General features: G+C 40.5%; 2 protein-coding genes across 4 annotated transcripts in view; one reads left to right on the top strand and one right to left on the bottom strand.

The window, feature by feature from the left end:
- ANKMY2 (ankyrin repeat and MYND domain containing 2) overlaps positions 1 to 10,580 on the bottom strand; it is a 42,501-nt gene extending 31,921 nt beyond the window's left edge. The window contains exons 1-2 of the mRNA XM_069461502.1: positions 10,303 to 10,580; positions 2,251 to 2,315 (exon numbers count right to left, since the gene is read on the bottom strand). Of these exons, the coding sequence (XP_069317603.1) occupies positions 2,251 to 2,315; positions 10,303 to 10,369 (132 nt within the window). The 5' untranslated portion in view covers positions 10,370 to 10,580. The remainder of the gene's footprint in view (positions 1 to 2,250; positions 2,316 to 10,302) is intronic.
- A 390-nt stretch (positions 10,581 to 10,970) lies between these two features.
- BZW2 (basic leucine zipper and W2 domains 2) overlaps positions 10,971 to 16,338 on the top strand; it is a 58,018-nt gene continuing 52,650 nt past the window's right edge. For 2 of the 3 annotated variants that reach the window (XM_069461520.1, XM_069461519.1), the window contains exon 1: positions 10,971 to 11,088. The gene's annotated coding sequence lies outside the window, so the exon portion shown is untranslated. The remainder of the gene's footprint in view (positions 11,089 to 16,338) is intronic. The other variant, XM_069461518.1, reaches the window with a different exon arrangement.

Raw genomic sequence — 16,338 nt, 5'->3', positions numbered from 1 at the left:
TTAAATTATCTTTTACTTGCTTAAAATTAAATAAAATTAAAAATCTGTACTTCCAGCCAAGATATAGTAACAGGAACCAGACTTATGTTCTTCCTAGAATAATGACAACAGCAACAGAAAAAATCATTCAAAATATATGAAGTAACACTTTGCAAGACACTGTCCATCAGGCAATGAAGGACATGATCCCTGAGAAATGGAGAGCAATTGAGCTGAGACCTATAACTGCCTACCTTACCACATTAAGAGAGTTTCTAGGATATAGTCCAGAGAGGGATAATCCAGACTGAGCCTGGCATACTGTCTGTATTGAGGGGATGGAGTTGAACATCCAGGGACACCAAGGTGGTTTGAGTCCCCAGGACAGAATGACAGAGAAAAGAGAGTTGCACAGAAAGAGAATTCTAAAGATTTGCAGAGGGTTCCCCTAGGGCATTTATTCAATTGAATACTAATCAACACATGCATGTGAGGAAACTAGCTAAGCCTGGGAAAAGAACTAGCTGAGAACTTTGGAGGAAACAGCATCCAGTACGCGTAGGGGGCCAGGAAGAGTGGCAGATCCCACCAGCCAGGGTAGAAAAACCTCCAGCATCAGAGAGCGATGCACAGAAGACAAGGAAGTGTCTTGCTTCAGCACTGGGGGAAAAAATTCTCGACTGAGCATCATGCTGGTCTCACCTAACAAATGTTGAAAACTAGAACTGAAAGAATCAAACTGCTTCCAAGTACTGAACTGTTCATGAGAAAAAGCTCATGAGTCTTTATCAGAATGCAAAATCATACAGCACCCAACAAGGTAAAATTCCCAATTTTATGGCACCCAGTAAAAAATAACCAGACATCCAAAGAAGCAAGAAAAAACAATCCACAATGAAGAGATAAATCATTCAAAAGAAATAAAGGCATATGTCCATACCAAGATTTGTACATAAATGTTTATAGAAGCTTTATTTGTAATAGCCCCCAAATTGGAAACAACCCAAAATTCCATCAACTTTTGAATGCATAAAAAGACTGTGGTATATACATACAATGAAAATTACTCAGTAATAAAAAGAAGTAATATATGCTACAACATGGGTGAATTTTTATGCTGAGTAAATGAAGCTACACAAAAAAGAGTACATACTATATGATTTCATTTATATAAGATTAGAAATGCAAACTAATGTATTGTGACTCAAAGCAAATTAGTAGTTATCTGCAGGAGTAGGGTGGGGAAGGGCAGGAAGGAGAGATTACAGAGTATAAGGAAACATTTGAGGTGATGGATATCTTTATTATCTTGATGGTGATGGTTTCACAGGTATATACGTATGTCAAAGCTTAACAAATTTTACACTTTAAATATGTATAGTTTATTGTGTATTAATTATACCTCAATAAAGCTGTTAATAAATGATGGAAAACTAAAAATCCAGTTACTCAAACATTCATTCCTTCATTCATTCATTTATTTTTTGTAGACAGGGTCTCACTTTGTCACCCACAAGAGGGCAGTGGCTTGATCATAGTTCACTGCAACCTTAAACTCCTGGGCTCAAGTGATCCTCCTGCCTCAGCCTCCCCAGTAGCTGGGACCACAGGTGTGTGCCACTATACTTGGCTAATTTTTTTATTTTTTGTAGAGCTGAGGTCTTGCTATGTTGTCCATGCTGGTCTTGAACTTCTGGCTTCAAGTGATCCCCCACCTTGGCCTTCCAAAGTGCTAGGATTATAGGCGTGAGTCATCACACCCAGCCAAACTTTCCACATTCGAAGTGTTTAATGGCCACACATGGCTAATGGCTACCATACTGAATAGCTCAGATGTTATCACCATCTCAGAAAGTTAATTTAGGTAGCAACAGTTCTAGAAAGTTGAGTTTAAGTTCAGTTAACTTTCCCTAGAAATGGAATTGCTGGATCAAAGAATATGTACTTTAAAAGTGACACTTCAAAATTTTCTTCAGAATGTTATGCCAATTTACACTTAATCCGTTAGTATATAAAAGTTCATATTTCCCACACTTGACAAGAAATAATATGATTTTGGTTTAATTTACACTTATTTGATTACTAATAAGATTAAACATGTTTTTACATGCTTATTTGTCTTTCGTGACCTGTCTGCTTACATTTGGTTTAAATATTATTAGTATAACTTGAGCATAAATGCTAAAAACAACTTCTATTAACAGATTGTGATTTTACATATTATCCATTCTCATATGAATAAAACATTTTATTAAACTTTAAAAATTTTACCTCATCCAAACAGTTGACACGAACATTCTTGCTGGATAATAATGTTCCAGCTTCTTGAACAGTACCTTAAAAAAAATGAAAAGTAATTTTATTTATCACTAGAATAGGAAAAAAAAATCAAACATCAAGGAAATGTACTTTAAAGAGTTACCCATAAAACTAAGACTAGTCAGACTGGGTTGCCAAGAAATAAAGCATCCAATCACATACTATTTATCTCACAAAGTAATTGTCCAGAGGAGTAGATTTACAGAAACTAAAATAGTTCCATCTTATTTTTACTTTCACTAATCTTAAAGTAAATTAAATTGGCCACATTTTCCTTTTGGCAGTAATACAATAACCACAAAGCATAAGACCTAATACCGAAACCAATCTAGAGGGCATCTAATTCAAATTACCATGTAAAGGTTCAATTCCAGTCACTATATTACTTGGAATTCAAAATGCAGTCAATATTTATATAATGTGTCAACACTACGTCTTGTGAATTGATGGCATGATTATGATAGCATGCTTGGTTTGGAAATGCTTAGGTGAAACATATCTTTAAAGCCTGGTACTATATAAAAGTGTTTCATGATCAGTATTTACCATGCTCAAAGTCATCTAATGTAAGTTGAAGGTCAGTCCTCGTAAATTTGGAAATAAGCTGTACCTGGGCCACAACTGTCAGTTTTTCCAGTCTTCTGTAAGGCATAATGACACAAGCATACTTGCAGGAGAGAGTGTTGCTATTATCATTAATACAAGCCAGCCCCAAGCTCTGCCAAGAAATTTCTGGTTTAACTAGGCAGAGAACAATTAAATTGAATGTTCTCAGAAAGGATGAGATAAGCCTCTCCTCTAAATGAACGTAAAAGAATAGGTGCATCCCCAACCAGGTTATTTCTTCTCTGTAAATTTAGAATCATAGCGTGAGAATGTAATAAACCCTGCTAGTCTTCCAGAGTAAAAGGCAGCATAAAGATAAGCATGCTTCCTTCTCCCTGACCCACTTCTTAGGCAAGTCACCTGAGTGCCCTTTACCAAGAAGAGAGAAACAGAGAGTGCACCTAGACAGGCAGAGAAATAGCTCTGTTGGGAAAACGTCAAGTGAATGATCTACACATCCCCGGAGTACGGCAGCAGCTATTTTTGTCCATAGTGCATTTTTCTGACCCTGTACTCCCTCTGAAGGCAGTTAGTATCACTGGCGAAGTGGCTATAAAACAAGAGGGCAAAGCTTTCAAGTGCATAAGCAAGTTCTACGTGAAACCGTATTCATACTTGTGGCTTCACATCAGAGACTTTCTCAAACACCTTGAGAGAGGAATTGAAACAGGATGAAAACTCCTGCACCCCAGTTTCACCTGTGCAAATGCTTCAGCCGAATCCCACTCTCCACCGAGAAACACCAGAAGTTGTTTTCTATATGGCCAGGAGATGTTTGTGCAGGAAAGGGAAAATACTATAGGGACTGTGAGAATGTCAGAGCCTGCCACATTTGAAGGCCAGGATGGGGAATAAAAGCAAAGACGTGTGGCTCTCCTTAGAGAACAGGACGATAATTCTCTAAAATGTATGCCCAATGGCCAGCATTCAAAGTTAATCTGTCCTGTCAGGGAACAATTTATTTTAAATAAAGATGAGGCATGTATAATGCAGGAGAAAACAAAGTGACTATTTTCCCCTACTCCACTCTTACTTCAAAGTCTCAATCCTTCACTTCTGATACCAGACGTATAGGGGTTTTCTCCACACACCAAGTAATCCTCCACTGGAGAATGTCTTACCATTGAACTCAATTCTGACACAACCTAAAGTGAGAGTCAGATCTCACAGGTTAAGGGCTCAGTCCCACAAGACTGTCCCCACTTCAGACACCACTCCCAGGTTGTGACCTGTGCTTCTGAATGACCAGCTCTAAATCAGGGCTCCCATGACCTCCTCTTCAGGTTCCATAATTTTCTAGGACAGCTCACACAACTCAGGGAAACACTACTTACATCTACCCGTCAATTATAAAAACTATTATAAAGGATACGGATGGACAGCCAGATGAAAAGAGGCATGGGGCAAGGTACATGGGAGGGGGCTTGGAGCTTCCATGCCCTCTCCAGGCTCTCCTTCCTCCATGGACCTCCATGTGCTCAGCAATCTGGAAGCTCTCAGACAGAAACCTATACTTCTGGGACATTTACGGAAGCTTTGTCACATAAGGCATGGTCGTTTATTAACTCAATCTCCAGCTCCTTTCCCTTTCCTGAAGGAAGGGGTGGGATGGAGTTGAAACCTTCAAGCTTCTAATCATGCATGGCTTGGTCTTTCTGATGAGCAGTCCCCATCCTGAAACTATCCAAGAGTTCACCAAGAATCACCTCCTTAGAACAAAAGATGCTGCTCCTATCACCCAGGAAATTCCAAGGGATTAGTGTCAGGAACCAGGGTCAAATACCAAATATCAGAACAAAAGAAGCACCTAGCACCCCTACTGCTCAGAGATTACAAGGGTTTTAGGAGCTCTGTGTCAGGAACCAGGGGCAGAGAACAAATATAAACTTCTTACTGTATCACATGTGCGCGCACACACACCCACACACACACACACCATTCAACAGGTTAAGGTTAGCTTTTTGAAATGCAGGAACCAGGATGAGAAAAATTATCTGAAACAAATTGGGCTTCTAGAGAATGAAAACAGATTTTGGAACATAGATGAGCAAAATACCCCAAGAGGAAAAACTGTGATGATTTCTAATTTGGTGTTCCTAATTTAATGACATTAGTAGGAAATTATAGAAGGTCCAGAATAGCACAGAAATGTGAAACACATGGCTCACACAGAAGGATTTTTACTTTTTGTCATTCCTTACTGTCCCACTCCATTCCTTTGAGTAGACTCTCAAATAATATTTTGCAACTAAGCTTAAAAGATTAATTGCTTTACTTTGAGGAGGAAATGTGTTAGATCTGATTTAACAAACTGCTATGGGGGGAAGACATATCACCATAAGAAGGGATGTGTAATGAGCCAACATTTACCTTTATTGGAGATTAAAAAAAAAATAACAGACCTAAACCAATGAACATTTGTTTAATGATTTGTTTCCCTTTTAAGAATTTCTTACAGTTGTTCAAACCAAAGAAAACACAATACAACCCACCTCATTAGAATGGGATTGATCAACTTATCTGGATGAACAAGCATTTTAGCAGAGAAGAGGTGATGCAAAGAATGATATTTCACTGTTATTGCCCTCTTTTCTACCATACTACAGCCCTTCCAGGACTACTATAAAATGGAACAAGACCTGCAAAACCCTCAGTTTCCTCATCTATGAAACAAAGACAGTATTAATAGTATCTATCCTGTAGAATTGTGAGAAGGACTAGGCTTGTCCTAACGTAGGACACATAGTAAACCAGCAGTGCATATTAGATGCTCTTGTTATTTTATATTCAGAGCAGCACAAGATAATTCACTGTTACATTTCTAATATCTAGATTGGGACCATAGGTCTCTACTGAAGACAAACAGATGTAGCCAAAACAAAAAGAGAGAAACAAACTTATGATATTCTGTTTCCAGCAATTCCTCAAATAACCATGAGATTCAGACATGTATGGATTTCCATCATCTAGTGGAATCCCACAAAAATGGATATTTTAAGGAATCTATATCCAAATTAAGTGTCTAAAAAATTATTTGACTTGTTTGTTGCTATAATGTTTATATATAAGTAAAATCATATAAAAATTTTTAAAATGTTTTAATTTTAAAATAATGTATGATATAGATTTCAATATAACCATAAATATAAAGCTATAAATATTTCTAAATAGTGGAGACTTCTATTATAACATGCATTTTGAAATAGAGAATTTGTCTGATAGTTCTAAAAGTTTTCCCACTCATATCTATTTTTAGACTTTGTAACAAAATGGCCTTAAATTAGGATGATGAAGCACTGTATAAAATTTAGAGTGTCTAAAAGAACTGTTGTTGTGTAAATGAAGACAATGAAGCCCACTGAGGTTGCATAACCTGCCCAGTCATATAGCTAATGACAATCTTATCTTTTAAGTTAAATTTTTCTTTGAACTCTGTACTATAATTGATTATCATCAGACTTGAATCTTTCTAAACCATAAATAAACTAGCAGGTTGGGCACAGTGGCTCATGCCTATAATCCTAGCATTTTGGGAGGCTGAGGCTGGAGGACTGCTTGAGGCCAAGAGTTTGAGATGAGCCTGGGCAACACAGCAAGACCCCTATCTCTCTATTAAAAAAAAAAAAAAAAGACACTAGCAGGGACATTATTTACTACACAGGACCTCAGAACAAGATCTTATTTTAATAGTCCAAAATTGGAAACAACTTAAATGTCCATCAATGTGAATGGATAAACAAATAATGGTACATCCAATAGAAATAAAAGAAAATAAGAAACAGACTATTAGTACACACAACACAAATGAACCTCAAAATCATAATGCTGAGTGAAAGAAGATAGGTGAAGAAAAGAATACTTACTGTATGATTCCACTTATACAAAATTCAAGAATAGAGAAATCTAATCAATAGAGATAGAGACCTATCTGTGGTTGCCTGGAGATGGGTGTGGAGGGAGTGGCAGATTACAAAGAGGCATAAGGAACCTTTTGGGGGTGATGGAAGCATTCATTATCATGATTGTAGTAATGGTTTCATGGATAAATGCTTAAGTTAAAACTGATAAAAAGTATACACTTTAAATATGTGGTATTTATTGTACTTTAATTGTACCCAATAAAGTTGCTAGAAAAAAATCTTATTATCCACATCTATTTCATAGCTCCTTTTGCCCAAATATGAAAAAAACATTAGAAAGTGTATTACTTTCTTATTAAGTCAGCAACAGTGATCCCAGGAATTTCAGGTACTACACAAGAGAAGTAATGGGAAGATGTTCTGGCTTACACCTTTAAAAAGGTTTAATTTATTTTGAAATAGTGCTGTCTTAGTGCTTAATAAAAAAAAAGGTATCAAAGCTTAGAAGAATGGGTCACTGTACAAATAATATAAGCCAGTTAAATATAGTTCAGATTTCAATTTTTTCTTAAATGTTATGAAATGGATGCTGTTATTAACTATGATTTAAATGGATATGTTGGAAACAGCTTTTCATTTTCATTTGGAACTTGTTGGCAGTCTAACAAATATACAATCTGTAGAATATCTATTATGCAAACTCACTCAGAAAACAAAATTGTTCTAAAAGTGTCCAGAAGTAATACATGGCATTCTTCTCTGAACTCTTAAGTTCCATTTACAGTCTGTCTGCTAGTTTCTGGAGGGAGTGACTGGCAGATAAGGAGGCATTTAAACATTTGCTGAGTTTATCTCAGACTGTTCGAGATGCCAGGTCAGACTTTGCTGAAAATTTATTGTTAGTTCAAAGTACTAGAACTGTCTAGTTGAGTGCTTTTCAAAGTTGAGAAATGTATGGAAAAAAAAAAAAAAAAAAAAGCTTTACCTAGCCGCTTAAAAAAATGCTTCATATGGGTAAAAATATAAAAACTTTGCTACTTTGCTTGTGACCTTTATTCAACTATAAAATAAAAATTTACTTTACAAATTAAATGTACACAAAACTATAAAATCAGTAATATTTAAAATTAAAATTAACTTCACAGATGATGTTTTGCTGAAATTAAATGGCCTCTCAAAGTGAATATGGTATGGACTGCTATGGTGTTGGTTTCATTTTTTGTTTAGTTTGTTTTTTGTTTTTAAGCACAGCCTATTTATTGGACTACAGGCCATAAGATACCTTAGCTCTGCCAATTAGCTGTTTGACACTCAGCAGGCTGTCTAACTTCCCAGTTCCTCAGTTTCCCAATCAACAAAGTGTAGATTACCATATTTATCATAATGACAGCTAACACAAGTGATGTTTCAAATGCTTTAACCATACTAACTCATTTCATCACTACAACAATGTTGTGAGATGGTTACTATTATTGTTTCCATTTTTCACATAGAGAACTTGAAGCTCAGGAAAAATAACTTGCCCAGGGCTACATCACCAGTAAATGATAGAGGTAAGTAGGATTCCAAGCTAGACCTGCCAGGGTAACCAGCATCCCATGCTGGCTCTTGTACTATTGTAGCTTAAAAAGAATTCCTAGCTCAAGATTAAATGCATTAATACATGTAAATTACTTAGAATTACAACAGCAGTCAATAAATGTTGGCTATGGTTGTTTGCTCATCTATCCCATAACCTTTCTTTGAGAGTGCAGTGATGTCCCACAGCCCTTCACTTGACGAGAATGCATCACATACTAAGTCCACCTCAGTTCTTTTCTCATTGGCCTGGGCCAACTGAAGTGATGAAAGATAGCATCTGTGCATTCATGCAACTTGATATAAGACGTGGGTCCACAAATATCACAGCTCTAACCAGAATAAATGCACATTAATTCTATTTTACATAATCTTCAGAATAAAAACTGATGGACACCTGAGAATACATCCAAGGACGCTCCTATCCCCTTCCCGAGACCCAGTTTATGAAACTCCTTATCGGTTTTCACTTTTAAGAGAACACGTGATAACTGGCCTGTTTTAAAATCAGAATTTTTGTCCCTGATGGATTGTAAGTCGATCCTTTGTCTCCTTTTTTGCCCGACACAGTACCTGGCACACAGCTGGGACTCACATGTTTGCTAAATTGAATCCTGGAGCCACCAAGGGCAGGGAGAAATTACCCAAGAGACAGGCAGAACAGAAAGACTGCAATGCCAAACAGATCAGCAAGAATCATGCAGAGCAAACAATAAAAATACCAACCTGAAGCCCCACAATTCCGGGCAAAGGACACTTATTGATAAATATAGGTGTGATTGACTTAGGAAGGTTGAGCTTAGATGGGGTGGGCTCCACTCATCAGCACCTGTTGAGTTCAAACCCGATTTTTTTCTCCTTTACGTTTAGACTTTCCTTGTCATTCTGATGAATAAATTTGCCTTGTTCTCTGGGGTTCCAGATTTGAGTCTGGTTAAACTTAGAAGATTGGAAACTGGGAAGTCTTACACTGCAATGACTGGCCTCTCTGCCATCCGAGGGCAGACGTGGCTATCTTCTTCTTGAGTTTAAAGCAACTACGTTAATTATGCCCGCAGACCCAAGCATCTCCAGGCCGGAGCCGCGGAGATCGTGCAGGGGAAGCATGCAGTCACGCTGATGTCATCTGCCAGGTAACGGGACTCGCCAGGGAGCCTCTGGGACGTCCACTCGGGGACTGCGGTGAAAATATGGCTCCGGGCTCGTCCCCGTCCCCGGGGCTCCCTTCCTGTGACCCGGGCAGCGGAAGTGGGACTCGTGATGGGAGAGAGTGGAAGAGACAGCGCGGAGAAGCGCGATTAGAAGATCGCTGCGGTGCAACGTGGGCCGAGGGGCGGGTGTGGACGCCTGGCCAATTTCCTCGCCTCTCTGTGGGTTCCTGCGACTACCGGGGCTTCTGGAAGGCAGACAGGGAGGCCCTGGATGCGGAAGTCCCAATGTGGCAAATTACAGACCTAGTTCTGTGCCCTTATAAAGAACCCCTCTCACTAAGAGCTGCCTCCAATGCCAAGCGGGGGCAGGGACCGCCAAGGGATCCAGATCTCTAGGCCTCCGGAAGTCAAAACGGCCCTTTAGATACCCGCTTAAGAACCTGACACTGCCAGGCCACTGTCGCCGAGACATACCGTGGTCAAAATCCCCAGAGTTTTGAAGAATGTGCACTGGGGCCCACACCCTGGGGACGCTCCTTATAATCCGAGGTGGGGTGTGAAAATCTGTACGTTTCCAAAAGCTGTTTCAGAGGACGAGCCTCTGTAATTATCTCTCTCGTCCCAGAAGGGCTTCTCCCTCCCACCTCTCTGTCCCCGCAACCGGTCCCAGACCAAAGGAGAAACGCTTTTTCCCCGTTCAACCTAGCAGAACCGCAGCCAAAAGTCCCCCGGGCCGGGGGCGACCCCCGGGCTCCGCCACGCCCCCCGGCCGGGCCGGCGACGCCCGGGTCGCTGCCCAGCGCCCGTACCTTTCCCGATGACTTCCAGCAGCTCCTTCTCCTCCTGGGTCAGCTCGCCTTTCTTTATGTGAACCATTGCTCCCGCCAGCTTGAAGGTTATTCTGTTGCTTTGGAAGTATTAAACAAGAAACGATGTGTCTGCGTTAGGAGCGTCAGCCGCAACGAGGCAACTGGAGACCGGGACTCAGGGTCGGCAACCGCGGAAGCGCTGCACCTCTCTCCCCGCCCGGGGGCCGGCGGGCAGCGGCGAGCTCGGGCGAGCTGGGCGGGCGGTCGCTGCAGGCCCAGCTGCGGTCACCACCCCCGCCTGTCATTGGCCGGCCAGGAGGAGGAGCTGCGGGCGGCAGCAGCGGGAGACTCCAGTTGGAGCAGCCTCGGAGGGAACAACCAAATGGAGAGAAGCAGAGGGGGAATTAACTTCCTCTGACATGTTGCCCGCCCCTATCTTGCCCAGTTTACATATTCGGAGACACGCAATATTTAAAATTTTCTAGCTGGAAGTTCAGTGATTGGTGATGGCCTCTAGGGGGGCGCAGAGGCCCCGGGGTCCCGCTACGCTCCCACTGTGTCCCCGCCAGTGGCGCGGCCCGGGCGGGGGGCGGGCTGGGAGGCGGGGGCGGGGCGGGAGGCGGGGCTGCGCTGGGTTCCGTGTGTCTATGTCAATGTGTCTGTCCTTCACTCCTCCATTGTCTGCCGCCGCTGCCGCCGCCGCTGTTGCTGCCGCCGCACGAGTCGCCGCAGCCCCCAGCCTTGCGCGTCGTCGCTACCTCCTCTGACAGGTGAGAAGCAGCCCAGGTGGGGTAGGGGGTGCCGGGAGGGTTGCAGGAGCCGCGACCGCCGCCCCGCTGGGTGCTTCCACCCGGGGCAGAGCTGGCGGGGAGGAAGCAAGTGCCTCCTGGGGTGGCTTCCTGCCTCTGGTCGGAGAAGCCCCCGCTCTGCCTCATCATCACCACACAGACGGTGCATCCGTGCCCCGAGACCGCCGGCTCACCACGTTTGGCCGCCCCGGGAGACTCGGGGACTGCGCGCGGGCGGGGGCCAGCCACGCGGTGGGAAGTGGCGAGTGCACATGGTCTCGTGCGTGGCACCTCCAGATGCGGCTCCCAGGGAGGCCGGGGCCGTGGCTCCCAGATAGGGGTGGGAAAGAGAGCTCCCCATTACGAGCGAGGTGAGCGCATGGGGAGAATAGACTGGGGAGAAGGTAGTTTTCTTTTGGCAAGCCTCGCCCTCCCCACTACTTGTCATCTCTTCTTTGGTCTCTGTGCAAGCAGTAGAAGAAAACCGGACCTAGTCGCCCTATGGTGCCTGTTGAGGATGTTTGGAAACAATTTACACTTGCACTAATACTTCGTTTGTGAGACCCAGCCTGGGGGAGGGGGAAGGAAGGGCCTCTTCGCTCTGCTAGAGTTCTCAGTCCCTTTGTAACTCACATCTTGAGATTTATGGAAATAGGCAGTGGAGGGTAGAGAGGGTGGAGAAGGCAGAGATTAAATTGGTGTTGCTGTCTATATATAGTCTTAGATTAGCCTCTTAATCCAATCTTCATTCAACTGTAATACGTAGCCTGGAGCTACGCCCATAGGTGGTCAGGGGGTAGACAGAAGTACGTACCCTACTGTGGCTCAGAAACAGGACTTGCTTGCTAAAATATGAACTCTGTCATTTCTCCAGGGTGCACATCTATAACATTTACAGCATCTATGAAAGTTTCTTTAGATATTGTTGTTTACGTTTTACTGTTGTTTCTCTACAGACTGGTATTGATGTTTCTCTCCAGATCCGTCTGTGTCAAAGAGAAATATTTCAGTAATTACGTAGATGGTTTTTGTTAAGCATCCCCTGGACCACTCTTTCTTCCTACAGTGCCATATATAAAGTGAAATGCATTTTCCTCTGGCCATATGCCTTCATTTTGCTGGAAGCATTCACTAACACTTCTGAAATCCCAGGAATATGTTTATCATTATTTCCTGCCTTTAGCAAAAATCTCTTCGAAACTCCAGCTGTCCCCCTCCTCCCCCCACAAAGCTTCAGCTTTAGAGGCTGGGACAGATATGAGCCAGAACATCTTACATGAAAATAGTTTGAAATTATTTATCTCAATGTATAACAAAGAAACTTTTGTTTGATGCTTTAATAATGATGTGGCTGTTCAAACAAGTAGTAAGGCTTTGGAGAGTGACCAGTCTTTTGTAATGCTGTTACTGTCACAGTTAGAATTGATTTATAACGTAGTATCAGGCAGAAAGGACCCATAAACCTAAGAAAATGCTTGAGGAGTAACCTCCAGGAACATGTGATCTAGCATCTTAAGAGCAGATGCATAGACAGAATTGGGTACTTCATTGCTAGTATTTCCATTTCTTGTGCCAAATCTGGGCCATGGTTACTTGAAGGTCACACCTGTTTGTCTCACTGGGGTTGTAAGTTCCTCGAGGATAGCAACTTTGTGTGTGTGTGTGTGTGTGTGTGTGTGTATGTATGTTGGCTACCTTATGACACCTGGTTGGTATTTAGTCCTCTGTGAATATGTGACTTAAGCAAATTTAGAGACAATGACATTTAAAGACAAAGAAAAACCAAAATCTACCCAGAAATACAGATAAATCAAATATTCAGTTTGAATTCCTAGAAACAGGTGTGTAATGGATAGTGTTCATTGGATGGATTACATTAATAGTTTTGTCCAGTGTAAATATTAAATGTAGGAATAAGATTAGCTACTGAGCATATTAAAATGTATTCATATCGAGGAAGTTTTATTGATAATAAAGTAGCTACTATACATTGAGTATTTAGTCTGTGCCAGATATTCTACCTGTTTGCATAGGATTGTTTGCCAGTATTATCTCCATTTCTGCAAAGAAGAGGACAGAAACTAAGGGAAGTAATTAATTTGTCCACAACCCCACAGTTAGGAAACAGCAGAACCTAGGTTGATCTGTCTCTAATACCTTTTCTCTTTTCTCTATTCTCTGCCTATGTACCTGGAAGTAAGGGAGAAATTATATATTTTGACTAGCTAATGGATAATACATCCATGTTTAGCATGCCAAAGATACAAAGTCTGCCTCCCACCTCTTTCCCCAGTCCTTTCTCCATGCCCCACAACTGATGAAATCTATTTTTTTCATATCCTTCCTAAGATATTTTGTTTATAGCTTATATGTATATTTCCACTACTTTTTATAGAAACGGGAGCATACTAAAACACTGTTGTGTAGTAGAATTTGTGTGATGCTCTTTTCTGTTTCTTTCGTCACCTTTTTAAGAATAATGATTTCTGAAATGTCTGAAGTATGTGTCCTCTCATCTCTTTTCTACTGCTCCCACCCTGGATCTACTGCAGTGAGTTCTGAGTAGCCTACTTTTCACTCACTTCTCTCCACCCAGCTAATTCAAGGAACTCCCAGTTCAATAAACATTGAGCACCCATCATCCTGTGCATGGTTCTGCACTGGCCACAGCACAGAGGTCTAGGTCTGGCCTAGAAGGCTCCCGTCCATCTTGTGGTCCCAGCAGGCATTTCCAGGCAGCCAACTCCTCCCATTCACTGGCCTCTAAGGTCACCATTCTGCTGATTCCCTAATCTGTCATTCATTTCCACCCTTTTGTTCCTGCTCTTCTCTTCCTGGAATGACCTTCCTTCCCTCTTCACTGAGTCTCCTCCCCAGATCTGATGAACTGCTCAACTTTCCAGACACTTTAAATAAAACCTCTTATCTTCAGTTTTCATGTTCACCTCTCCCACCCTATCCAGTGAGGGGAGTATAGACACTAATAAACATGTTCATTCATGTCTCTCAGCAAGAGAGATAAGTAAAATCTTCCCACTGGATAGTATTGATATGCAACATGGTTACTGGTGACATTTTTGGCGCCCTTTGATTCTCTCTTATCTTATGGGGCTTAGCCATCCCTGTCTTCCCTCCCTCCAAATTTACGCTTCTTCATGTGAATCTCCATGAAAATACCTAAAGCAAACATCTTTCTCATCACATTCTGTTACGATTATTATTATTAATAATCTGGCCCTTCTCATTCTAGTTTATTAATTAACTAAATCAAATTTACCTTGGTTTTTCAAGATTTAACCCCGTGTCTTGCACCTAGTATGTGCTCAGTACAGGCTGAGTTGAATTCAGTTTGATCTCTAAGTTATTTTAGGTGGATTTGTTTTCCTACTTGACTAATCCTTCCTGGCAATGTGAGGTGATGGCACTAAGTACACATAACCATAAACAGAGGCAGAAAGTCTTTAAATGTTTGGCACCTCAAGCTTCTTGACATTCTGATGAATGCTATCAACTAAGAAAAAAATAGTTCATATGCCCATGGGACAAATTTTATTTCCCCATGAAAGCCCCTGATCTCCAGCTCTCTGCATGGAGAAAATGCTATTTCCTTTTTATTGAAGGGAAATAGTTCATTTTGGGATATTATATCTTTCAGGGTACTATTTTTCTTGACCTTTGACTTTCTTTTCTTAGACTTAGGTATATTCCTTGACTGACTGGATATTTGATGATATTAAGGAAGCTTGATTTTTTTTTAGGTTTGAAATGATATTATGGGTATATCTTTACAAGATCCCTTATCTTTTAGAGATACGTACTGAATTATTTAAGGAGGCAATGATATGACATCTGAGATTTGCTTTAATATAATTCTGTGACAGGGGAACAGGGACTGACTGAGAATATAAATGAGATAAAATTGACTATTGTTAATGGTTGAAGCTGGGTGATGAGTACATTGGCTTGATTATACTGTTCTCTCTACTTTTGGATATATTTGAAATTTTCCATAATGAAGTATTTAAAAAGAAAGTTTGGAAGTATTGCAGCCTCTAAGAAATTATTGCTGTTGTTGTTTTTTTTTTTTAACACAACATAAGAAAGTAACGAATACAAATGTTCTTTTCTCTATACTTGGAGTTTAGCTTATGCAATTATTCATTTAAGTGTTAACATAGTTACACCTAAATCTACAAAGGACTGTCTTGTGAACAATGCATTTCCATAAACACTACACATCAGATTTTAACTTCTCCACAAAACTAAAAGGTAGGTGGCATTACTCAGTGCTTGTGGCACAGACTGATGAATATCTTACTGGCAGTTAATCTTCATCTTTTTTGGAAACTGACAAAGTAATTTGCGGACAAATCTGAAGAAGGGGTACAAATATATTTCATTTAACTGAGAAAATCAAGATGTGAATGAAGTGGAGATACTGATTTTCTGAGTACCAAAACCGCCGTGAGCCCTAGTAGCATTGTGACACTAAGTCTATTGATACAGAAAAATCAGGGTCAGACTCAGCACAGGCTGAGTCTGCTAGGTTCTTACTCAGGGTTTGCTTAACTGAATGCTTATTTTGATACCAACTTTCTGATTAGTTCAATTTTATAACTTATGTTTCTTGATTTCTAAATTTCTTTGATTATGTTTTAGATATACTAAACATCATTTATAACATGTCATCCTAGAATTTATTTGAGAGGTTTTTAAAGAATATTTAATTAATATAAAGTCTACCAATATTAGCAGGTCATACACAAGAATACTTTTCAGTCCTAGCTCACTCTGATGTCTGTGTTTTGAGGGCATGGGTCTTTTTAGCAAGTATCTTTTGGGCAGTTAGGTACCAAATGGAATGATTTGGCCTGTTCTACATTTGGCAGGTGTTGAGTGAAGAGTGCCAAAAATGTTTAGATAGTCGTACTTGTAAACTATCTGCTTTGAAAATAAAGGTTTAGGTAACTCACTGAATAAGCAATTCTTTGTCAAATGCCAAAGAGACAATGTTCTCATTATTCTTTCTTGATTTTTAGCATTAGGTGTTTCCTTTGATTTCTTTTTTTAAGTTTATGTCAAAAAAGAAAGAAAAAAATGTAATGATAATATCCATATAAGAAAGAATAATGCCCTGTATTGATATTAAAGATATTACAATCCTTTGGCTATCTTTAATTATCTTAATTCTGGAAACCCTAATATTTTAGTAGGGAAACAATAATAACAAATTTGTATGAGATGTAGA

This window comes from Eulemur rufifrons, chromosome 29 (assembly GCF_041146395.1).
Source record: "Eulemur rufifrons isolate Redbay chromosome 29, OSU_ERuf_1, whole genome shotgun sequence".
NCBI lineage: Eukaryota > Metazoa > Chordata > Mammalia > Primates > Lemuridae > Eulemur > Eulemur rufifrons.
This window is presented reverse-complemented; position numbering and strand designations above follow the sequence as displayed.